At 38.0% G+C, this 25373-nt stretch overlaps 1 protein-coding gene across 1 annotated transcript in view; it reads right to left on the bottom strand.

Annotated features, from left to right (window-relative positions):
* The window catches only part of LOC121871531 (actin-related protein 5-like), a 61062-nt gene extending 36609 nt beyond the window's left edge, over positions 1-24453 (bottom strand). The window contains exons 1-8 of the mRNA XM_042373961.1: positions 24414-24453; positions 18819-18923; positions 16756-16862; positions 13183-13396; positions 8439-8722; positions 4504-4719; positions 3763-3978; positions 1382-1512 (exon numbers count right to left, since the gene is read on the bottom strand). Of these exons, the coding sequence (XP_042229895.1) occupies positions 1382-1512; positions 3763-3978; positions 4504-4719; positions 8439-8722; positions 13183-13396; positions 16756-16862; positions 18819-18923; positions 24414-24426 (1286 nt within the window). The 5' untranslated portion in view covers positions 24427-24453. The remainder of the gene's footprint in view (positions 1-1381; positions 1513-3762; positions 3979-4503; positions 4720-8438; positions 8723-13182; positions 13397-16755; positions 16863-18818; positions 18924-24413) is intronic.
* Positions 24454-25373: the final 920 nt, after the last annotated feature.

The raw sequence follows: 25373 nt of genomic DNA, 5'->3' as shown, positions 1-25373 counted from the left end.
AAGGTGGGGTACTTTGATTGACAGATAGTGTCGTGAAGAATATTTTTTTTTTATTAACTGAAGATATTTGTTTTAGCTCATAAAATTCATACAAATTACCCGGCCAGAATATAATTTACATTGCTGGAATTCTTACAATTTGGTGATCATTTTGAATATAAACATCATATATTTTGCATTAGACATACAAATTTTAGATAAAATGTTTAATCTGAGTAAATATGTTATCTTTTGTGAAAAATATATGACATTTATATTCAAAATATTCCTGGTCTTACAAGGAATCCAGCAATGTCAATTATATTATCCTAACTTTAGTTTGAGGTATTATTTATTACTATACCTGGTTTTCCCCCCAAAATTTCTCAGAGGGAAGAGCCAGCAGTGTAGTGTGAGAAGAGGGGGAGGGAGTCGTGTCCATTATTTGAATGGACATTAACTTGGCGACTGTATTTCTCTATTTCTCTTAAGTATTAATTGTGTGCATGTACCATCATAAAATTAAGATGTTATTTTTACTAGAACATAGGTATTGTGTTGGAAAAAGTGGAGTTTGGGGGTCAGCTGGTCTCTATTTCATTTAATCCCATATGTTATGTTATTCACTTTACGCGTTTCTCACTTTCCGCGGTACCCTGTGGGTTACATTAACCGCGTAAAGTGAGGGTTGACTATATATATATATATATATATATATATATATATATATATATATATATATATATATATATATATATATATATATATATATATATATATATATATATATATATATATATATATATATATATATATATATATATATATATATATATATATATACAAAAGATCTATATGATACAGGCAATCAAATAGAGGTGTTTTTAGGAGCATGTGGCTTGAATGCAGCTGGGTGTGACAGTCAAGACAGCACACACTGCTACCAGGTATATGAGAGAACTCCAGGCAACACCAGCCACTCGGAGACTGACTGTACTGAGAGAAGGCACCAAGCTGCCTAGAGCATATGAGAGACCGAGGAAAAAATACCTTTTCCCTAAGCTGCTAAACAAAACATTCAGATGATATATAAAAACCCTGAGTGTGTTTAGTCTAGGCTTAAAATTATAGTAGGTTCAGTGTTCTTAGGTAGCTTGAGTCGGAAATCCCTCCACCTTCTTGACATTTTCCACCTTGCAATATAGACAATACAGACCCACATCCAACCCGGAATTTCGGTCAAACCAGATTAGAGAAAGTTAACTGTATATTAATAATATGTTAAGAAAGTCACGGAAGCTATAAAAAGAACTGGTCCTGATGCAATGAGTTTTAAAGATTACCAATGACAGAATTAATTAAGGCCGAGACAGTGATGCATGGCTAAGTTAACCAGTCCAACCTCTTGTGTCGCCGAGCTGCCCGGCGAGACTGGATGTCCCTCCACTGTTGCTTGACCTCCTCAACCCACTGCTCAAGGTCAGCTTTTTTCTTGGGACTTATATCCTCACACACTCTCTTTGGTTTAGGTTCCTGAAAGAAACAGGCCATCTAATTAATTCACAACCTAAAAGAAATATTCTTCAGTAGTGTAATTTGAAACCTGAAGAAGCTATTCTTAGGTAGTTTGGAAATTATATAAGCTAATTTAAGTTTAAATATCATTGCCAGTTCAGTATATCCTATAAGACAGATACACAGCTTCAAAAATGCTCTTATCAACTTCATCTATCATGAACAACTCAAAGAAAATAATAATAAAAAGTTCAAGTACTTTACCACTTGATGTTCTAAAATAAAAGTACAGGACGTACAGAAATGTCAACATGATGATTGTTTACCTCTTTAATTTACCATTAATTTCAATTAACTACTTGAGACATTTTTATTACTGCAGTGGTTTCATTACTTACATGACACTAAATTTGCACATACAGTATTTTTACTGTACTCAATAGCTTTTTTAATTTAAATTTTGTGTTTATCATTCGGTTAATGTTATATAAGGGCTATAAAGGATGAGCTCAGTGGTTCCTGGACCTTCTGCCTTATTTTCCCATTACTTTATAGATTTATAACAGTGTGATTTTATGATTACACGACCCCTTTAGGGATACAACCTTACGTAGAAGTGAGGGTTTACTGTATTGTACTGTACTGTGAAAAATGGCATAAGATTTTCTTTCATCTATCCATCTTTCAAGCAGTCTCAATGCATTCTTAACCATCTCTGCCTGACACACCTATCCCCCGTAATGGACAGGAACGAAATATCAATACCTGTACATACACCACCCGCTTGCTTAACACGGGTTTGTTTAACATGGATTACATGCACACGCAATCGTTCATACAGTGTGTGCAAAAAAGTGAAAATAAAAGAATTGATTATCATATGGTCAAAAATATAAAGAGAATATACATTTCTTATGTCTGTGGGAGGGGGGGGCACATTCCTGTCCTCGGTGTCCTTAATGAAACGATTTCCAAATGGCAATGCAGTATTTGTTTTTCTTTTATTTATTAGTACAGTATTATTTTATTCATTCCTCACATTTACATAAAAATACATTCAGCCGCAGATGCCACACTAATCCGCAGATACTTGAAATTTAATGCTGTGGTTGGAGAGGGTCCAATCTTTTATTATTCTATGTTGTGATGTGGGCCGGGCTGGGTTGGTGGAACTATGTGATCTCCACCATTCTGCTCCACAGCTAACAATGACACATAAGATACATAAGATATTTTTTCGTTTTTAAAATATTTTTTTCAAAGATTTGTGTCATTATTCAGACGTGTTGTTAGACAGGTGTCTGGTACTGTATTCACAAAATTTTGACACCAGACACTATGCATTGAGTGCCTGGGAATATAAGGGACTGTCACGCCACTGGAAGATTGCTTTGGCTGGCCTTTGTACTTTTAGCTTCAGACATGAAAAATATTTACCATTTACTGCCAGTAAACAATGGAAACATAAAATATGTACCAATTAGTAATGAAAAGCTGTGCAGTGCCTTCAGCAGATGAAGCTCACCAACTTACAACAGGCTAAATTATCTTACAACGTGCTTTCAGTAGTCTATGTTGAAGTTCTTAGCACAGGCTAACTTATCATATCATATACGGTATCACAGTACTCATTGATCTACAAAAATACCGGTAATAAAAACCTTTTCGATATTTCACACTCAAAAACTTAGGTCGGCCTATAAACGAGGCATATCATAAATTAATGATTTCTTGGTCAAAAAATCAGGGTCGACCTATAAACGAGGTACAATTATAGACGAGTATATACGGTACACCAAGAGAACTAAAATTTTATGGGTGAAATGGCGCCATGGGGTGACTTCTCTTCCACCCCAGTGCCTTCTCTTCTCCCTTCTCCTCCACCCCATTCTAATTCCCATCATCATCATTATCCAGGAGCCTTCTACATACACACCTGAAAGTAAGTGTACTTTACTACATTTTTTGTTGAATTTAGGCAATTTTCGGTGAGCTGGAACCAATTACCCAAAAACCCATTGAAACAATGGTTTCGGTTAACGAGCAACCTTCTAGAACGGATTGTGCTCGTTAACCGAGGGACCACTGTACTGTACTTACACTTTACACCAGAATTGACACTAATACTTTTATTTCTCGATGAAGTTTCAGTAACAGTATAACAAATATTTTGAGAAAATGTTCCAAAGGCCTTTCCTTCTGTTAAGAATTCAACAATCATCTTCATCTGTCAACTTTTGGGCATAGCTTTGTGTGAATCTTACATACCTCCTCCTCAGTAGCAGCTGAAGTAGCTTGCAGCATCTTCTGACGAGTCTTCTCAATCTTTTGGTGCAATAATGTGATCTTTTTGGTGAGGTCATCTGGAGATGTAACCTCTGCCTCCTCCAGGGCATGTTGGTACTCCGGTTCATCCGGTGTGAATTCTTCCATGGCTTCCACTAATTCTATCAAGCGGGTTAGTTCTGCTTCATCCTCCATCAGCTAAAATTTATTATATTTGATTAATACACTTCCGACTCTTGATTTCTACATATCACAGACAAAGATGGGAAAAGAGAGAGATATTGACAGGCAGAAATTTATTAAAAAATAATTAGCTACAGAAATTCACATTGGTTTAGCATGTAGATTACTGTACGTTTATCTTTAGGTTGCCACTTCACTCAGTACCTTCAGAGCATATTAACAGGTTACCTCTTTAAGTCTCTGTGGTTCTGTAATTTATTGTAAAAGTATTTACTGTCAATATACATTTCTTTGTGCTTAATGGAACATGGATGCAATAAGGTACAGTACAATTTATGAAAAAAGCTGAGAGTGGTTGTATTTCATGCACCATAGAACATGGCCAGAACATCCATAATTTCATATGTTTCTCACCAACTCTCCAAATTAAACTGGATTATCAAGGGTTTCCTATAAACTGAAAAATCACAAGTTCAATCTACCAATCTCCATTTAAAACAGAAGAAACCAAACACTTTTAATCTATGTTAACAAACTCACCTTTTCTTCTCTTTTCTTAGCATTCATCTCAACAAGTCGTCTGGCAGCCTCCTTACGTCGCTCACGCTGTTGTTCCACAGACACTGTGCTCACTGGTGCGGCTACAAAAGGGAGCTGAATTCTCCGAACATACTTTTCATAGTAGTTGACATTAGACCACTTGGAGATCTCTGACATGTAATCCTCAGCAACATGCATGTGGTTATGAAGAATTTCCTGTCAAAGTACATACTGCATACAGTACAGTAGAGGGGGTCCTCATTACAGGTTGGAGAATTTTTCTCCATGAGAATTAATGTAATTAGGAATATATGTGATCCAACATGTAGAGTAATACCTCTTAAAAGCTCAGAAGAGAGAGAGAAATTTAAGTAAATCAGCTTACAATGGGGTCATTATAATATAGTATATAGTATTTGGTATGGAAATACTGTACAGTAGCATCCTGGTTATCTGGCACCTATGGGGATTGATAAGTGCATGATAAGGAGATTTTCTGGTTAGTTGAACCTTACTCTTGGGATCCCCCAGTAATTCCTACAGTGCACAGTGCTACAGGCTGACTTTGCAAATTTGTATCTCGGAAGTCCATTTTTCCACAAAAATGTTAATTTTCATGACTTCCCCAATTACCATGTTTTTTTTTTTAATTAAATTGTTTTGAAATTTAAACATTCATGAAAATTCACTCTACATAAACAATGTGGCTTAGAAATAAAGAAAGTACACATATAATATAAAACTGTAAAATTGAAAATATGAAGAGCATTTGGTGTGTACGTGTGTGGAGGTGGTAGGCTGTAGCTGTGTCGCCGACTTACCAGCCCAGCCATTTTATTTATTGTTACATTCTTCTGGGTACTGGGTTAAGTTTTTCGAGAGAATAAACTACGTCAGTGATTGCGCTGTGTACTGACAAACTTTTCGTTTGTAATTCACTTTAAAATGGCTGTGAAATAGCACCTTGATCCATGGGTTGGATGATAGAAGTAGTGTTAGATGGAAGGTAGACTACCTTAACATCAGGGTGCAGGTCGTCCAGGTGTGGTGGGTGTCCCGGAGCATTAACTAAAATTAATAAAATCTTGAACACAACCCTTTGTTGCAAACAATACTCCTTGGCTCATGGAATGAAACAACTCAGGAACCAATCCTCAAACAGTGCTAGGGTCATCCATGCTTTCTTATTACTGCGATAAAACACTGGCAGTGTGTGCTTGCTGACATTTTTAAAAGCCCTTGGGTTCTCTGAATGATATATCATAAAGGGTTTTACCTTGAAAACAGCTACATTCCCCCCCCAACAGAAGTGTGATTTGGTCCTTGAATGCCTTGAATCCCAGCATGGTTTTCGCCTCTTTGTGGATGTATGTCCGTTCTGGCATGCGCTTCCAGAATAAGCCAGTTTCATCCACATTAAATATTTGCTCAGGCAAATAATTTCCCTCCACCATGACACGATCTAGCTGCTCCTTAAAAGCTTCGGTAGCACCCACATCAGCACTTGCTGCCTCTCCACTCACCTTTACACTGTGCGAACTGTAATGTTTCTTAAACCTTTGGAACCATCCATGACTTGCTGTGAAGTTTTGGTCACACTCATCTCCTGCCTGCTCTTTCAGGCCTTCGAAAAGGCTTCTTGCCTTAGCCTGTATGGTTAGAAGGCTTAAGGGTACACGCTTTTGTGTCTGATCTTCCATCCACATCACAAGTAATTTTTCCATCTCATGAAGAGGACCTTGTCTTTTTTTTCGTTATTATTGTTCCCTTTATAGGTGCTGATCCTTTCACTACCTCACGAATTCGTTCCTTGTCCTTCAAAATTGTTGATATTGTCGAGTGAGAGAAGCCAAGGTCACATGAAATGGTTGCTACCGTTTTTTCATTTTCATCTCAAAAGTAATTGACTGTCTCTTTTTCTTCTCAGCACCACGAGAACTCTCACTTTTATGCTTGCCAGCCATTTTAAAGGTTATTACAAACGAAAATTTTGTCAGTACATAGCACGATCACTAACAACAACAAAGGCCACCATTAACTGAGCGGGGTACAACGTGGATGCTGCACACCACAAGGTGGCCCAGCCTACGCTGTCGTACGGGGTCACATTACAACCAAACGTTTCGGGGGCTCTAAAATACGTAATGTGAAAAATATTTTATACTACCATGACGGTCATATGTCCGAGTTGTCGTAAGTTGAGGAGAGACTGTACTTTCAATTAAAAGTTTATCGTACGTATATAATACACTCTTGATGGTTCAACTAGACTACCCTGTCTGGGTCAGATGTCCTCAGCTGGGAAAAATGGAGAAGATACACAGAACTGAGGACCAAATCTGATGGAAAATAAGAGATCCCTCAAGTGGTTACATGTCCCTCATGAATGTGAGTATTCAAATAAATTTGTATCTTATTTATTTGATTTCTATTTTTCTATATAATATTAAACAACTGCTTTACCTTATTAATTGATTTTTCATTGGATTTGTTATAAATTACCTGTAGCTTTAAAAAATATTTTTTGGACGAGTCAGTAAAGGTCCTGGAACACATCCCTGTTGTATGCAGTACAGTACTGTACATGTAATAAATTACAGTATTTTCTTTATACAATATTGCTCTATGCAAATTTTCCCCAGCATCAAGCAAAGGCCACCTGTATATATAGTACACTGGAGTCTTGATAATTTGCGGGTTAGGTACCAGATGACATTGTGAATTATCAAAGTGTGAATTACTGTATAGTTTAATTATTTTTAATGGAAAGAATGTTTCATTCCAGAGGCCAAGAAATGCCTGTCTGTTCCAAAACTGCTGTAATGAACACTAACAGTGTATATAATACATCACAAAATACAGTAACACACAGATATTGTACAAAAAGTAGTTCTATATAACATAAACAGCTCCTTCCCATCTCATAAATTCGTGGGGGTTATGCCCATACAGTAACATGGAGACAGGCAGTCGCTGGGCTGGCTGTGACCACACTGTCAACAAAGAGCCAGGAATTTAATACCACACAAACTGAACTGGGGTTGAGTGTGGGAATTTTTTTTAAATACTTTACATTAATGTTTCATTACCCGGTAACCAGGTACCAAATGAACCTAAATAATGTATAGTACAGTAATATGGGAATTTGGCAAAATTACGTAATGTTGTATTGATGAGGTCGGAGATGTGCTCAGTTCGGGAATGGGGGGAAGGGGACCCTCAGTCAATCACCCAACCGCCCTACCTCCCTCAAACAGTTCACTTTCTACTTTTAATTTTTCTTGTTTTATAGTTTTATATTTTCTTTATTTCCAAGGCAAATTAGAGCAATGAAATGATATTTCCACAACTTTTACGTTTTTTTATGCAAACAAACACTGTGATAGTCAGCACTTGCCACTAAATATGAATATTTGACTACAAAATTAAAAAACAGGGTAGTAATAGAGGTACTGTACAGTACCTGTGAATCTGAGAATGCGAATTTATATTTCATAAATTATTGAGACTCCACTGTATATACAAAAAATAAACAATTAAAAACTAAATATAAATATATATGTAAAGTGCTGTACAGTCAGAAGCAGTATAATTGCTTCCCCCCTAATAGCCGGAGCCATGGCAAGTGAAGGTTTAACGATCGGACAAACCCTTCTTCCCCTTGTCTAAATGTTGCTGGGTAGTTTTGAAGCTACTATGGCTGACGATGTTGTATTGTGTCAATATCAGCTCTCACTGGCTTTAGCTCCATCTACTAAGGGGGTAGCAGTTACTGCTTCTGAATTCTCTCTCAATTCCTCTTTCATAAATTAATGTACAACTATAGATTTACATAGGTAAAAAAGTACAAGTACAGTACTGTATAATGTTGGTGCTTTAACCTAGATGTGAATAACTCCAAAGGTGAGGATTTCATGTTCATCACACTTGTTTACCTCTGCTCTTGATAATGTAACAGCATTTAAATGCTGTGGAAATCTCAGTTGCAGCCATCGCCACAAGAACTTGCTCAGATGAAGACCTCCCATCCTAATCCTACGTGAGCTTGAAGGATCAGCATAGCCATCTAAGATTGGAATGACATGTGTTGTGTAATTGCCTATGTTGATAAGGAGCCCATCCGGATTGTTACGATTGTTTCTGTGGTAGCTCAGCAAGCCATCAATACAGTATGATACACTTGGAATTCCATAGCACTCAAACAGAAGTTCCGACATTACTGTTGAGGAGATATAATTTCAAAAATTATACATATGAAATTTATATTTTTTTTAATAAGAAAGATAGTTTACTCAGCACAGATGAAAAAGAAAGAGGGTCATTTATGACTTAAATGTGATCTAATCCTACTTTATATTGTATTTATACTATTTAAATAAAACTCTTAACCCAAAATGATCGATACAGTACAGTATATGGTGTATTGTATCACATTCAACTGTTCCTAAATTACTGAAGTTGGGATAAAATTACAGGTTTAATCATATTAATCATATTAATAGTTTCTATTAATCATTGATCTGACCACACAAGTTTGATGTTTGGCAATGCTGCATCACAAAGTATGTGTCTAATGTCATTAAGTCTGTGCAGAAGCATTTCTGTTACCTAACCATTAACCACAGGAACAACACTAGCTATGGAGATGCACTGAGAGAGCTGCACCTTAGTGACTAAGTAGTAAGTAAGCAACACTATCGTCATCATCAACATTTTGTGACCACTTTCCATGCTTGTGTGGGTTGGTTGTGATTACCTGATAGTGGCTCTCCATGGTGCACAGTCTCCTGCAGTCTCTCGTCAGGTTTTTTAAGTATGTTATTTCTTATAACCACTCCCCATGTCATTGCTTACCCCTGGCTCCTCACCCTCCACATTCAGACTCGTGCATCTCTTGTTCACTTTGGTCTCATCCATTCCGAGACCATATACATGTCGAACTACTGTATATGAAATCATCAAATTCTGAGATACAACACAGTACAATAATGTACAGTATACTGTGTTAAGACATGAACAGTGATTACAGTGTATAATTTTACACTGTAAATTAACATTGTGAACACCATGTACAGTATATGCTAACGTGCATAGCAGTGAACAGTGTTTATGTACTGTAGCATCGTGTTATTTATGTACATAATGTAATTACGTGTATTGCAATGCCGAAAGCTACAGAGAAAACCCGTGGCACCAACAGTGCCGGATTTAGACCTGTGGAGGCCCATGGGCAGCCTCTTTGTGGAGGCCCCCCTCATTATAACTACCTAAGAGGGTGGGGTGGAAAGTGAAGCGAGCCTAAACATCTGGGAGTTCCGGGGGGAGCTGTAAGCCCCCTGGGAAAATTTTGAAATTTGAACACTTCTTTGGAGAATTTTGAAGCCATATGCAGTTATATTGAGGAAATTAGAACATTGAGAAATGTTTAATTAACTGTATACTGTATTTATTGATAGTGTACAAATTCCCAACACACACACAAAAGTGAGACATGACTGGAGTCATTCATGTGGTTTCAAGTCGACCAGCCCTGATATAGCTACTACCGCACATGTGGAGGCCCCCAGATTGTGGAGGCCCCTGGGCAGCTGCCCACTTTGCCCACTCCTGAATCCGGCCCTGGGCACCAAGGGGTCGAAGAGAGGCCCAGTGAAAAGGCTGTCCATTAAGAAAAAATTGGACATTTTGACCAAACTTGGAAAAAATGTGTCAGTGAAAGCATTGATGGAGGAGTATGTATGGAGTGGACATGTCTACCATCTATGACGTCAAGTATGCCAAGAAGAAGTTGAGGAAACAAGAACAAAAAGCTTTGCCAGGCGCAGATGAAGGAGGTAGCCTCACCCACACTCGAATGGGTCCAGTGAAATGCGAGAAAGTGGATGCTGCTGTATACAACTGGTACAAGCAGCAACAAGCCAGTGGAGTTCCCATTCGTGGCACTGATCTGTGTGATGCCGCCAAATGCTTTGCTACGCTGTTGGAGTGCCTGACTTCCGTGGGAGCTTTGGATGGTTGCACAAGTTCTACAGGCTCCATGGAATTTCCAACAGGCGAGTAGCTGGCGAGAGTGCAAGTGCCGATGTGGCTAGTGTTCAGCCATTTAAAGAGGAGTTGTTGCAACTCAAGCGCAACAACAACATCAGGAGGTATGAGATGTACAATGCGGATGAAACAGGCCTCTACTGGAAGTCCCTGCCCAACAACACTGACATCCTCAGCCTCATCCCCTTTTGCCATAACCTTCGTGAGATGCGAACAGTAGTCATTGATGAAGTCCAGATGAAGCAGTGTAAGATCGGCAACTACTTCTCTAGAGTCCCTAGGTGTCCTAGTGTTGCCTCCTCCACCAGCTATTTCCCTAGCACCAGTGGTGGTAGTGTTTCTGGCCCCAACCCACAGCCCTCATCACTACGACGCAGCACTTCGTTGGCACCTGCCTGCCTGTATCATAAGCTCAAAGCGACAGCATCTGCTGGTGAGTACTGTACTCTATACAAAATGTATTATACAATGTACATTATTCAACAATCTCCTACTTTTGTGACAAGGCGAGGGGTGTGGAGGCAGGTAGTGAGGTGATGAGTTGAGGGGTGAGGAAGGAGGTGGCAGGGGTGTGTGAGGGAGTAGTGGTGTGGTGAGGCAGAATTGATGAGTTGAGGGGTGAGGAGGCGAGGGATGAGGAAGGTGTGGGTGTGGAGGCAGGTAGTAAGGTGATGAGTTGAGGGATGACATGATAAGACACTGACACGCCTTTAACAGCATTATTAAACCATGGGCTTATAAAATTTTAATGAGTGAATAAACCAGGGCATATGGAGATGCATTATATACAATACTCTACAATAATATTTATTATGTTCTGAAAATCAACAGATCCTGCACCAACCCTCTTGAGCAGTGAATAACAGTGAGATGACTAGTGCTAGCAACTTTACTGACTGTTAGAGCAGTGTCAGTGGAAACATCAGTTGTTACTTCACTGTAAACAAGAGTGATACTGTAATATATTACAATGCAATAGCTCATATGGAACTAAGTGTGGGATTTTGGGAGGAAAATTAATTATGTTTTGAAAATGTTGTATTAACCAGGAACCAAAATGAACTTTAATACAGTACAGCACTAGAATTCTGGTGACAGACCAGGCAAGTTGTCCATTAGTCCTCCCTCTACCACCCATCATCTCCCCCAGTCTATGCACCCAAATTCACTTTTGTGCAGTATCTTAATATTGTACAGTAGAACGTCGATTTAACGTGAATCGATTTAAGATTATTGATTTAGAACACAATTAAGGACAATGTTTCAATTTAAAGCGAAACTTTCCTATATAGTCAATCTGGCGCATCAAATTTTAAATTTTGCACCTAATGTTTCCCACCAGACACGTCTCTGGACACACTACACAATGCTGTCCACCACCTCCCGCCTCGCATCCTCAGTTCTCACACTGAGCGCTCTAGTGAACGGATATACTGTGTGACACTATCTCTTCTATCACGTGTATCAACCATCGCCACTATGTCCAAGAGCTACTACATCATTAATTTCCCCCAGGCCATGAAATCAAGGCAAGCAATTACACTGGAGCAGAAAACATGCTGGAAGCACTGCAGCGAGGAAATGGTGCTTCAAGGTGGGGGCATTTGGACAGTGATCTGGATAATGAGTCGAGTTGGGCTCTGCATCTTCAGAGGATGAATTGCTAAGTAAATTTGCATAAATCAATTAAAAACTAAGTTGAGAGGAAAGTGAGAGTGCTTGGCGAGTCAGACGAGAGGCGGGTGGTGTGCAGCGCCAGCGTGACCACCCTCTGACATCAGCTCATCGCGAGTAAACAGACCATTTCTTATCCCTTAATTTTAGCTGTGTTGATTTATGAGTGTTTGTTTTAACATACTAAAAAAAATAGTTTTGTTTATTCTAGGAGATGGGCTGATGTGCATCCGGGTAGACTCTCAGTGTTTTTAGTATTTTGTGTTTCTCTCAAGTACCAAACTAAATTATTCCATTGAAACAACACTTTGATTTAGCGCGAATTCGGTTTAAAGCGACCTCTCTTGGAACGTATCTCACGTTAAATCAACGTTCGACTGTACTGTATAATTCATATTCTATTCCTATAATTCATGAGTCGGTAATTTGTGGGAAAAGTCAGGTCAGTACCCGGTAGGAACGGGTGAGGTCACAGGCGACTTAACAATTGATCATGACGATAATATATTCACTAGTATACTACATAAAGCACAAGAACAAAATATACCACACAGAAAAATTAGGTCAAATAAGAATGACCCAAGGTGGATGACCAAAAACTTAAACATGACATAGGAATAAAGAAAGGAATTTATAAGAAATTAAAGGGAGGGGAGGAGCACCTCAGAAATAGGTATACAGTAATGAACTATCTAGGAATGTTAAGAAAAATGTAAGGAAGGCAGTATGCCAGTAATATATGGTACTTCATCTCTTACCATTCCTTGAAGTACGTCAGATCTAGAAAACTGAGTTAACTAAGCCTAAGCGGGTGAGAATAATATTGGTTGAATATTAAATAAGCACTACTGCAGTTCTAATAGGCCCCAGTCTACATACCGTAGATCACCACTCAACCCAACCATTATAAATGTGGCTCACGAATAGTGTAATAAACTGGGTGTAATAAATGAAACTCACACTGTCTGGAGTAGTTAGGGTTGCAGAATGCCTCTGTCAGGATAATTGGATGGTCCACCCGAGATGTGTTGATGCCCAGGTGAGAGAAAGTGTAGTCAAACATTGTCTCCTGAGCTTCAAAATGAGTAACAATATTCTCATCATGTGGGGACTTTAACTGGAACCTCACAGCCTCAATGTTTCCTATTTCATTGGCAACTAACACTTCAGTTTCCTGCAACGGAGAAATATTATATAAGATTACAGTATGGTGACTCATAAAATTACTGGGTGTACATAATTAGGTACTCATTTTTAGATAATGTAAATGCATATTCCTAACTACATCCATGGTAATTGCTGTACCTGTACTTTATACCTAAATGACAAGATTAAACAGAGTTTAGGCTCATTTATATTCTTACCTAGGGATGGATTGGCTAAGTGGATACAGCACTTGTCTCTTGTCCTGCTACTGGTCTATATCCAGTGTACATCCAGTTCACCCAGCTGTAAACTGGTACAGTACCTAACTTTATAGATGAGGAAGTGAAGGCAGTCAAATGTGGTGTCAGACACACTGCCCCCTTGTGTACTGAAGCTTGAGCATACAGTGAGCTGTTTCTGCCCTGCTCCTAATAGGCCAACAAGCCAATTGAACCCACTTTCATATACAGGTAGTCCCCGACTTAACACATGGACTTACGTCCATGGGTACTTTACCTACTTTGACCGTACGTCCATACGGGACATACGCCTGCATCGTGACCAAAAATATTTTCAAATGATGCGCCAAGATTTTCTATACCGAAACGTTTCCGTCCCGGGAGAAAGGGTGGCGCATCTCGGTCGCTTCAGGTACACTCACCAGTGGAGCGCTTTGTTTGTGTTTGGCTATCGATCCTATACTGATCGCGCTAGAACTTTCGTTATTATCGATTTAATTGACTTTATAATGACTGGAAAGCGTAAAAGTGAGAATGCTGGTGGTGCTCCAAAGAAAAGGAGACAGGCAATTACTTTGAGATGAAAATGAAGATAATAACACAGCATGAGAATGAAAAACAGTAGCAACAATCTCACGTGACCTAGGTTTATCACACTCGACTATATCCACTATTCTGAAGGACAAGGAACGTTTTCGTAAGTAGTGAAAGGAACAACACCTATAAAGGAACTATAATATCAAAGAGAAGACAAGGTCCTATTCACGATATGGAAAAATTATTGGTGATATGGATAGAAGACCAGATATAGAAGTGTGTACCCTGCTTTCTAACCATACAGGCTAAAGCAAGAAGCCTGTTCCAAAGCCTGAAGGAGCAGGCAGGAGATGAATGTGATCAAACCTTTATAGGAAGTCATGGGTGGTTTGATAGATTTAAAAAATGCTACAGTCTACACAATGTTAAGGTGAGTGGAGAGGCAGCTAGTGTCGATGTTGGTATGCCGAAGCTTTTAAGGAGGAGTTAGATGAAGTGATTGACAGTTGGTTGAAAAAGAAGAGCTCAGTAACGAGGATCTTATTGAACTAGATGCACAGAAAATTACAGAGGAAGAAGAGAGACAAAATGTAGAAGAAGAACCTGCACCCCCAAAAAGTTTTCAGTGAAACATATGGCAGAGGCATTTGCTACAGTTAATAAAGGAATGCAAATGTTTGACGGCATGGATCAAAATTATGAGCGTTATGCCAAAGTTGACAGAATGGTCCAAGAGTCACTAGCTTGCTACAGGGAGATTTATAATGAAAAGAAAAAGCAAACTGTAGTCTAAATTGACATCTATTTCAAGAAGCCCCAGTGCTGTCTCCTCACGCCACCAGTGCTGCCTCTTCACTCTCAAGATGATCCAATACCTTCAACCAGCCAGTTTCCACAGCACATAAACCTGTCTGAAGAAAGCGACATTGATGCCCCACCCAGCCCTGTCTCCTCTTCTGCTTCTTCCAATTAATGTAGTCTCCATGTATCCTGTAAATAGAAAATTATGGGGGCCGTGTGCATTCAGCTGACTACATTTAAGGTAAGTGCTCAGTCACACTGTATCCATTCCTCATTATTTATTACTTTTACTGCACTGTATCCATTCCTCATTATTTATTACGTTTAGTGTACTGTATTTCATTGTAGATTTTTTATTTATTTATTTTTTTTTTTTAATTTTTAATTTTTTTTTTTTTTTTTTTTATCTATGTCGGACTTACGACCATGTCGGACTTACGACCTGGATTTGGGTCCCTAACCCCGTCGTAAGTCCGGGAGCACCTGTATTCTCATCTTTGTTAAGGCATCCTTTCCATAATAGGAAATGAGATGTAATTGTACACCAAATGTACAGCCCTTACATTTCTAAATCAAGCATCACTGCTATAAAACACAGTCAAAAATGAGTCAATCATGGGGATAGGTCTCTGTATCTAATGCGATACACTTCACATTTCTAGGCTGTAAAGATAGGCACTCATTCACAACTGGGTAAACTAGGAGTGCCTTGGGCATGAACCTGTAACCTTCAAAACAGGAGGTGAGCATTCTATCCACTCAGCAGTCACATCCCTTTCTAATGATTAATAAATAAAAAATAAAGTAAATACAGCAGCTCCCCAAAATATATGTAGTAAGCTACTTTTGTAAGTACAGTACAGCAAACCCCCGATTGAACACGAGAGTGGGACAGATAACTGTCTGTAAAATTGAGTCATATTAAATCGATCCATGTCTTTCAATAGAAAGTAGGGTACAGAATCACAGCCCCAAAACATTCACACAAAAAATTCTCTAACACACCACTTTTTCTTATTTCAACACTGTTTCATAGACTTCAGTTTTTCACACTCAAGGTAAGTGATGGAGCAATAGAACTCAGTTGTTGTGAATCATATGTGATCTATGTCAATGCTTTCTGGACTGCAGTTGTTCAGACTCAATATTACTACTCCAACAAAACAACCTAAGATGGATTTTGTTTTGTTTATTTAGGGTGGCATGAGAGAACTGTGTAGTTGTAGCTTGTTTTAACAGTTCGTGCATGTTCGTGGGTGGGGGAAACTACTTTTGCAGCAGCTGTCAACTGTCTACATTTGAAATTAACCTTTAAAAGCATATTTAAAGATGTTATAAATGTAGAAAATTATAAGAAATAACTTCTTTGGAGTAAACTCTTTGAATAACCTAACAGAGAGTGTTGTGATAGTAAAATTTGCCTCACTATACATTATGAGACCTAGACCTGCAACATAAAGTTAACAGAACATTGAGCATCAAGAATGGGAACTGGTATTTACCTTTTGTAGAATAAAATATACAAGAGAAATATCTAAATCTTTGTAGCATCCTCTTGGACTGTCAGCTCAAAACTGAAAGTGGAAGGATGAGTTCAACCTGGATTGCTAGGATACATATGAAGAGACAAGATATTCACAAACAGGAAACACAAAGTTCCAAGTCTTTTCATATTTGTTCTTGGTTACAAGGAGTAAAATGTACCACACTATATTTTAGCCTTTGTGTTTCCATTTCCTAATAGCTCCCTGCATACACAGAAGAATTAGATTTAATGAGGTTGGTTATTTAAAAATACAGTTAAAATTACCGTCGCAATTTTCTTCCCTCTGTCCTTCCTGTGCTTGGCATAGCAATTCCGAAAAACAATTCTTGGTTCTTGATCAGTTGCCCATCCTACACGACAGTGGTAGGACCCTGAAAACAAAGGAAATTTTAGGGTCAGTAACTACCAGAGACTTTAATGGGATTTACATAAAATAATAAAGATTAAAGATAATTTTTTTTAATCTGAGGTAAATTTATTTTGTTATGGTTCACACAGTACTGCAAATGATTCATATTATACACGACTCAGAATACAGTATATTTAATTTTAGACATAGTTCATAATGTAAATGGTTCACATTATAAATTACTCATATTTTACATAATGGTGGTGGTACAGTGGTAGTGTACTGTACAGTACTGCTCCTTGAGTTCAATTCCCAGGTCAGATGTGAGAAGATAAAGTAAGTGTTATCCAGTGTTACTCTACCAATCATGTACAGTACAGTACAGTATTCTAATCTTCTCCTGCATTACCACTGGACAAGGAAGGACAAACTCACCAAGAACAAGGGGGGGGGATTAAACAAGACTGATTTCCTCATGTAATTGTTAAAAAATACTACACATGATCCACATTATTAATGGTTCATATTTCAAATGATTCCATTGTAAATTGTTTATATATTATGTATTGTATTTAATTCAGGTTGTCAGTAGTAGGCAGCTATCAAACAGGGAGGTACTACCGCCTGGGAAGAAATTGGAAGCATTATGTGTTGTCTAATGGTAGACCCTGCTGCCATATGGTATCACGAAAATTGTGACCAAGTCCCAGGTTGCTGATCTGACTTTGTGCCTCATTTACATACAATTACAGGGTCTCAATTGTTTCTTTTACTTTGACAACACAACATACATTGCACATCGTTTCACACTCTTGATTTTTTCTTTTTTTTCTTTTTTGTATTTATTAATGGTTCTTTACTATTATTATTATAATAATAATAATAATATAAATATTTTATTTTTATTTTTACAGTATCATTATTTTTATATTTTCGCCCCCAGGTCCTGATGTGGGTCAGTGATCTGTACCTGGGTGGGCTAATGTCTGTAAAAAAAAAATAAAAAATAAAAAATAAAAATACAGTTGGTCCTCATATTACGCTGTCCCAGATTCCGCTTTCACCGCTAACGGGTGCCTTGCCAGAACCTAACATTTCACATTCCATGTCGTGAACCCCATTACGGGAGAGGGCGGCTGGCAAGCCGCCATTTGGATCCAAACCTCCCGCCATCCGCCATGTTGTGTAAGAGGCGCGAAAATGGAGCACAAGGTCGCCCAGTCATCAAAACATGACCAGTTCTTCACCCGCCACCCACTACAGCCGCCCAAGTCAGTGATAGTGATAATTATAGTGAGGATATGGACTTATATGAACTTTGGGGGTTTGACAAAGAGGCCCTGCAAGCCTCTGTGGTGGATAGTGATACAATTGATACAAGTGATACAGGTGAGGGCCAATAATCTGCCCTCTGCCTCGAACCAACCGCCCATCCTGTGCCCAGCCATCTTTTTTACTAATGTAAGTGTTAAAAACCTATTATTGATATTTCTCTTAATTATTAATTGTGTGCATGCCATCATAAAGTTAAGATAATATTTTTACTACAACATAGTTGTGTCGTAAAAGTGGAGTTTGGGGATCGCCCGACTCCATTTCAATTAATCCCATATGTTATGTTATTCACTTACGCTTTCACTTTCCGCGGTACCTCCGGGTTACATTAACCCAAAAATAGACCAACTGTACATTTATAATGGTTCATGTTATATTGATTAGCTTCAACTTAAAATTTCAAGTTTCAAATAAGATTAACAGTCCCAGAGGAGTGTAGACTATAAAGGTTATTCTGCATTTCAAAAACTCATTACCGTATGCCGGACATAGCATGAAATTTGAAACTCAGAACTCACTGCTCAAATGGTTACAGTATAATATTGTATACTACAATGAGGATTGCATTTGGGATCATGCAAAATTATAAAGTTGTCTAGAAAACTGCCAGATATGATATTGAGGTACATGACTTTCCACTTACCATTATCAATTATGAGAGGGACTTCTTTATGACTCGCATCATATGGATGGACAGGATCCTGCACTGACCGAGCATCTTTGAGTTCAAAGATCCGAACTGTTTCTTCTGAGAGTAAACAAAAGATACCATGTTTTAGTATTAAAATATTAAACCTTGTAGCACAATCTATTAATAAACAGCACAATACAGTATCTACAAATTTCTGCACTAAATAAATGCAAAAGTAATTTTGTACATAGTAAACACCCATAATTCGAAATGAGATGCTATGAAATATGAGGGACATCTCCAGAAACAAACAAAAACAATGGTACAGTAAAAACCGCTAAGGCGGACTAATTGGGGGGAAGGGGTGTCCGGGATAAGAGGTTGTCCACCTTAGAGCAAATTAAAAAAAATAAAAATAAATAAAACTATTTTAAACAAAAAACAAGTACAACACCAAAGTATCCAGTTTTTATGAATGAAATACATGTTTTTAATCTAAATTAATTAAAAAAAGGAGTAATGTACACAAAGTACTGTACACTTAACCCCAAAAATGGAAGGCAGATCCAGCTGGACATGCCTCTGACTGCAAGAGGCTTGTCCTACTTTTCTTCTTTTTTTTTGCAAATAATTTTTTTTCGGCTTAAGCGGGGTCGGCCTTAGTGAGGCTTTACTGTATTTTTTCTTCATCCGCCCCAATCAAAATTTAAATATTACTAATTACAGTACTTTTAGAGGTGCTTCGTTCAGGGTTATCAGACATAATGGCAAAAACACTGAGCAATGATGGAAAACAAGTGAGAAAAGCTTGTGCTGTAGACCATAGATGTGTACTCCACAACTGACCGACATGGATGAAGTGTATAGTACAAGAAGTGTATAGTACAGGTACAGTACAGTACGTACTTGTTTACACTGATAGACCAGGCCGGGCACTACACCCCCACCAGGCACAGGTCATCGACCCACAACTGGGCCTAGGGGCGAAAAAATAAGAGTAAAAGGAAATTAAAGTAGAAAAGGTAAAGATTATATTAATCTACACCACGCAAATGCATGAAAACCAGCTTTTTGAAGTGAGACATTGTGTGAGTGTGGAAACACAGAAGAAGGCAGAGCATTCCACAGATTGGCTGTGTGAGGAAAGAAAGTGTTATTCTAGTGTGACCGACTTCCACAGAGAAATGGTGGGCACCGTGGGCAAGGCGAGTGTTACGAGCTTACAGCTCATGGATTTGGCATCCTGTGTACCACCGGCAAGGTAGTACACAGGATGCCAAATCCACTGAACATTGCCCATTAAAGAACCTGTAAAAGAAAGAGAGTGAAGCAACATTGTGGTGAAGAGAAAGGGAAGAAAGATTATCAACTAAAGGAGGAGAGTCAATGAGATGAAATGCCCTTGATTCCACCCTAACTAACAATTGGACAGAAGAAGAGCCACCCCAGATATGAGAGCAGTACTCAAAGTTAGGACAAATGAATCCCTTCTATACTTGAAGCACCTGTTCAGGAGTGAAGTAGGTGCAGCATCTGTACGGAATTCCCAGCTTTCGAGAGGCAGCTTTAGCAATGTTGAGGATGTGTGGGTTCCATGACATATTAGAGAAAATGGTGAGGCCAAGCATATTTATGTTGTTTAGCCATATTAACTTACCATTGCCCCCCAGATCTGGAGCAGGAACTTACCTTAATAATAGTGAGGTTGCGTGTTACACTGAAACAAATAATGTCGGTTGGATGTCACTTCCCTACCGTATTTTGGACACTTGCACATCCTTCTAACATGTCCATGGCTTACAATAACTTATGGAATTTCCAATACACACCATAATTGTGTACATGAGGCAATGCGACTCCTTGTGGAAGAACAATAGCAAAAGGAACATACAAATGACTTTGAATCCAATGCAACTCCAAATTAAAATGTAAGGTATCCAAGCCCCTACTATGAAATTCAATCACAGCCATAAGATGCTGATCCTGTCTTGTACAGTCAGACAGAAGTAGTGTTCTTGTTCTGTCTGATGATCACAGTACATTTAACGAACCATATTGAAATCCATTCCACGACTATATCCTGGCAGTTGGCAAGCCTGAATCCAACTGTTCTGATGACACAAGAAAGTGCACACTAAATGGTTTGCCATTCAAGAGATGTTTTCACCAAATTCCCGGACACATCTTTTGTCTTTGACTGCACATGTTGACAAGACCAGATTCACTCCCTTATATCTTAGGAGTGGTCCAACGTAATGGTCACCACAGGGGACGTAATGTCACCATATTTATAGCCAAACACAGCCTGTCAGGTGGTTAACATTTAGAAGTTGCCACCACCTAACTGAATATTGAGTCATATATGGGGAGATAGAAAAAAAAATAAAAATATTTTATTGTATAACATTTCCAACAGAAATTTATTATATTTGAGTTATTTTAACTTTTATTTTATAATATTTCACCAATCAGCATTAGTGTTGATGTGACTTCATAGTCGTACGCGCCAATCAGCTCGAGTGCCGATGTGACGTAATACTTGTGCGCTAATCAGCATTCACATCCAGTTGGAAGATGGAGTCTGTGTGCAAAGGTTGTACATTGGCTGACTGCCGCATATTGGACAATGAAGCAGCAGCTGTTGACATTTTTAAGGCTCGCAGTGTTGTTGTATCATCTGTTAAATGTCTGAGATGTAATTCAGTGTCAGTACCGTGTAGATCACCATGCATGGTGCTGTGGTAAGGGCACTGAGGAAGACATCACTTCGTCAATCAAGCTGCATTACTCTATCCTTCTGTATCTCTTATTTAAGGTAAGTTTTTTGCACACTAGGGGGTCAGGTTAGGTTGGTTGGTTTTTGTTTTTTGTTTTATGTTTTTTTTTTTACACAGAAAAAGGGGGTAGGTTAGGTTAGGTTACATTTCTTTCAGTACAGCCACTCCTCAACTTACGACGGGGTTAGGGACCCAAATCCAGGTCGTAAGTCGAAAATGCGAAGATAATACATAGAAAATCTAAAATGGGTGTCTCTTTTTCTTCTCAGCACCACAAAACTCTCACTTTTAAGCATGCCAGCCATTTTAAATGGAATTACAAACGAAAATTTTGTCCGTACACAGAGCGATCACTAACATCGGGACTCAAAAATACATAATTTGAAAAAAATTTGGTACGACAGGGGCGGTCGTATGTCCGGGTGGTAGTATGTCAAGTATGTCGTAAGTCGAGGAGTAGTTGTACAGTAATACCCCGCTTTATGCAGTTTCACTTAACGCAATTTCTCATATACACGGTGCCTCGCCAGAACCGAACTTTCACTTAACGCGGTTCATCTACTCATATATGCGGTGAAGTATAATATTTTTTTTTTTATTTAGCTCATAAAATTCATACAAATTACCCGGCCAGAATATAATTTACATTGCTGGAATTCTTACAATATGATGATCATTTTGAATATAAACATCATAGATTTTGCATTAGACATACAAATTTTAGATATAATGTTTACTCTGAGTAAATATGTTATTTTTTGTGCAAAATATATGACATTTATATTCAAAATATTCCTGGTCTTACAAGGAATCCAGCAATGTCAATTATATTATCCTAACTTTAGTTTGAGGTATTATTTATTACTAAAAAGGTAAATATTCTGGTTTTCCCACACATCTGGTAGGGAGGGTTGGTGGGGGGTGAGGGAGGGACCGACCGACCATCTGGCGGTGTGAAGAATATATTTTTTTTTTCATTAACTGAAGATATTTGTTTTAGCTCATAAAATTCATACAAATTACCCGGCCAGAATATAATTTACATTGCTGGAATTCTTACAATTTGATGATCATTTTGAATATAAACATCATAGATTTTGCATTAGACATACAAATTTTAGATATAATGTTTACTCTGAGTAAATATGTTATCTTTTGTGCAAAATATTTGACATTTATATTCAAAATATTCCTGGTCTTACAAGGAATCCAGCAATGTCAATAATATTATCCTAACTTTAGTTTGAGGTATTATTTATTAAAATCTAGTGGTTTTCCCCCCAAAATTTCTCAGAGAGGGAAGAGCCAGCGAGTGTAGTGTGAGAAGACGGGGAGGGAGTTGAGTCCATTATTTGAATGGACATTAACTTGGCGACTGTATTTCTCTATTTCTCTTAAGTATTAATTGTGTTTACTTATGGCGGAGGTGGTCTGACCCCACGCTCACGCATCGCTCCAGGCCTCCGTCTTCACTCTTTAAACGTCTGGGGCATGAACAACGGGTTTGGTTAGGTTTTCTTGGTTGGTTAGTAATATAATTTATGTTATTTATTCGAAAAAGAAATCCAACTTTTTCCATTATGATTGTTGGGTGTGGGGAGGGGAGGAAGGGGGGGGTTATCTGGTATTCTTGCATTTGTGCACACAACTGTCCTACCCCAAATCTATTATCATATTCGAAAAAGACATCTAATTATAAGATAATTTTCTTCTATTACATTACCGTCGCAAGCATATAATAATGGAGATAGCACATGCCAAATATTTCTCCTTTATCGCCTACCTCACCTCCCACTCTGCGTGTCTCCTTCATAAATCGTCACACACATGCATTCCTGTACATGTCACGCAACCACTCAAAAGTTGTTGTTTTTTTGGCCACCAATTGAAATGATTTGTGGTTTAATTCGCGGTATGTTTGGCCCAATCAAATTCAATTTTTATTTTGGGTCTCTATTTTGAAATTCAAATTCCTTTCCGACCATGGAAGTCTGCGATGGGTGTCACTTCAATTATATGGAATTGCTCGAGCGTTTTGGGGAAAAAACGAACAAGCTATATTATCTTTTAGATTTCATGGTGTTCTCCCAACCTCAATAAAGTGTCCTAAGTGCAAGCTGTCCGCCTATACCACCCCCCCCCTCCCGTTGAGTGAGAATCAGCATCAGCAACCTTTACTAATCTCAGAATCCAACGACAAACCAGAACCAGGCCAATAAGGTAAGAAAGAAGTGATTCCATCATATGGTGAGAGTTAGTTAGGTTAGGTTACGTTAGGTCAGGTTTTTTTTTTTTGCATTTTGCATTCGCTTAGTCATAATTTTTATCGGAAAACTTCCCACCAAAAAACCCCTGATAACTAAAAAACGGGGAATTTCCGACGGAAATGAAGGTCAAAACCAATCAAAACACAAAAGTGCACTATAAACACATAGTTTTGACTTTCTAACAGAGTTGTGTGCACTAATGCAAATTTACAGGTTATCTAACAAAGTACGTGACTTCCGGTGGAAATTAATATCAAATTCGCTCGAAACACATAGGAAAAACTTATTTTTAATATCGAAATAAAGACCTGTGTGATACTATAAATTGACCATATATATATATATATATATATATATATATATATATATATATATATATATATATATATATATATATATATATATATATATATATATATATATATATATATATATATATATATATATATATATATATATATATATATATATATTGCAATAAACCAAAGCAGCTAGTCAGGACACGCCGCTAACCTTTACAGTATAGTACAATGCTAAGTAGCATTTACGAATCTTTGACCTACCACTTGTAGCCATGACGGTTGTTCTTCTGTAACAGGTGCTTCAGTTGTTCACTTTATCATCATCAATTGGTCATTACAAACTTCTTTTCTGATTTGTTAAACTCAGACTCAGGTGCCTTAAGGTATAATAGATCAATGTTAAAAAATATAACGTGCTACACAAAACTATAAACTTTTTTTGAGGAATACAAAACAATCAAGATTTTCCAAACTTAGTCAAAAATATCGGAAGACCCTTACGTTACATTAGAATATGTAAGATAATATACAGATCATTAACTTTTAAAATAAAATTCCTGATTTAATGGTTTTCCACGTGGTACTTATCTAACATTAGCCCACTCACCACCAGACGCTCTTGTTTATTAAGTGAGTTAATTTCACAGTAGACACTCTAGTTCCCTGGTGTGTGTGTTTTTTTTACTAGCAACAGGTATTTACCAACCACTGCAACCAATGACATGACTCCCAGTCATATCTCATAATAAACATCTTTATTTGACTACTATTCGCCTCGTACTGGTTAAAGAAGCAGCCGGTCACATGCCATCTTGCTGAAAATCTCTGTAACAACAGACGACTACTAACAGTATATATTTACGTCTGACTCCATTCGAGCTTGTGTTAAGTTAAGGTTATTTACATCCCACTTTTTTGTCTCCTATTCGCCACTTATCAGTTTACTAGCCGTTTGGGCGGTTCCCATATGGACGATCGTCTGTATTTACGATAGTCAACCTAACATAGACAAGCATAACGTATTAGTAACCTAATCGTCTATGTAAGATGGTAAAAATCTCATAAGAGACTAACGTCCAGTTGGAAATCGGCGGGATAACACCAATATGGTATCATGCACAGTGTTAAGCTGGTATTCCATTCCAAAAAGAGATCACATTGAAATGTACATGGCTGTTTCCAGTGGCACGGTAGCGTTAGCTTTATGCGTTTGCAATACAT

Source organism: Homarus americanus, unplaced genomic scaffold (genome assembly GCF_018991925.1).
Source record: "Homarus americanus isolate GMGI-L3 unplaced genomic scaffold, GMGI_Hamer_2.0 scaffold45698, whole genome shotgun sequence".
NCBI lineage: Eukaryota > Metazoa > Arthropoda > Malacostraca > Decapoda > Nephropidae > Homarus > Homarus americanus.
This window is presented reverse-complemented; position numbering and strand designations above follow the sequence as displayed.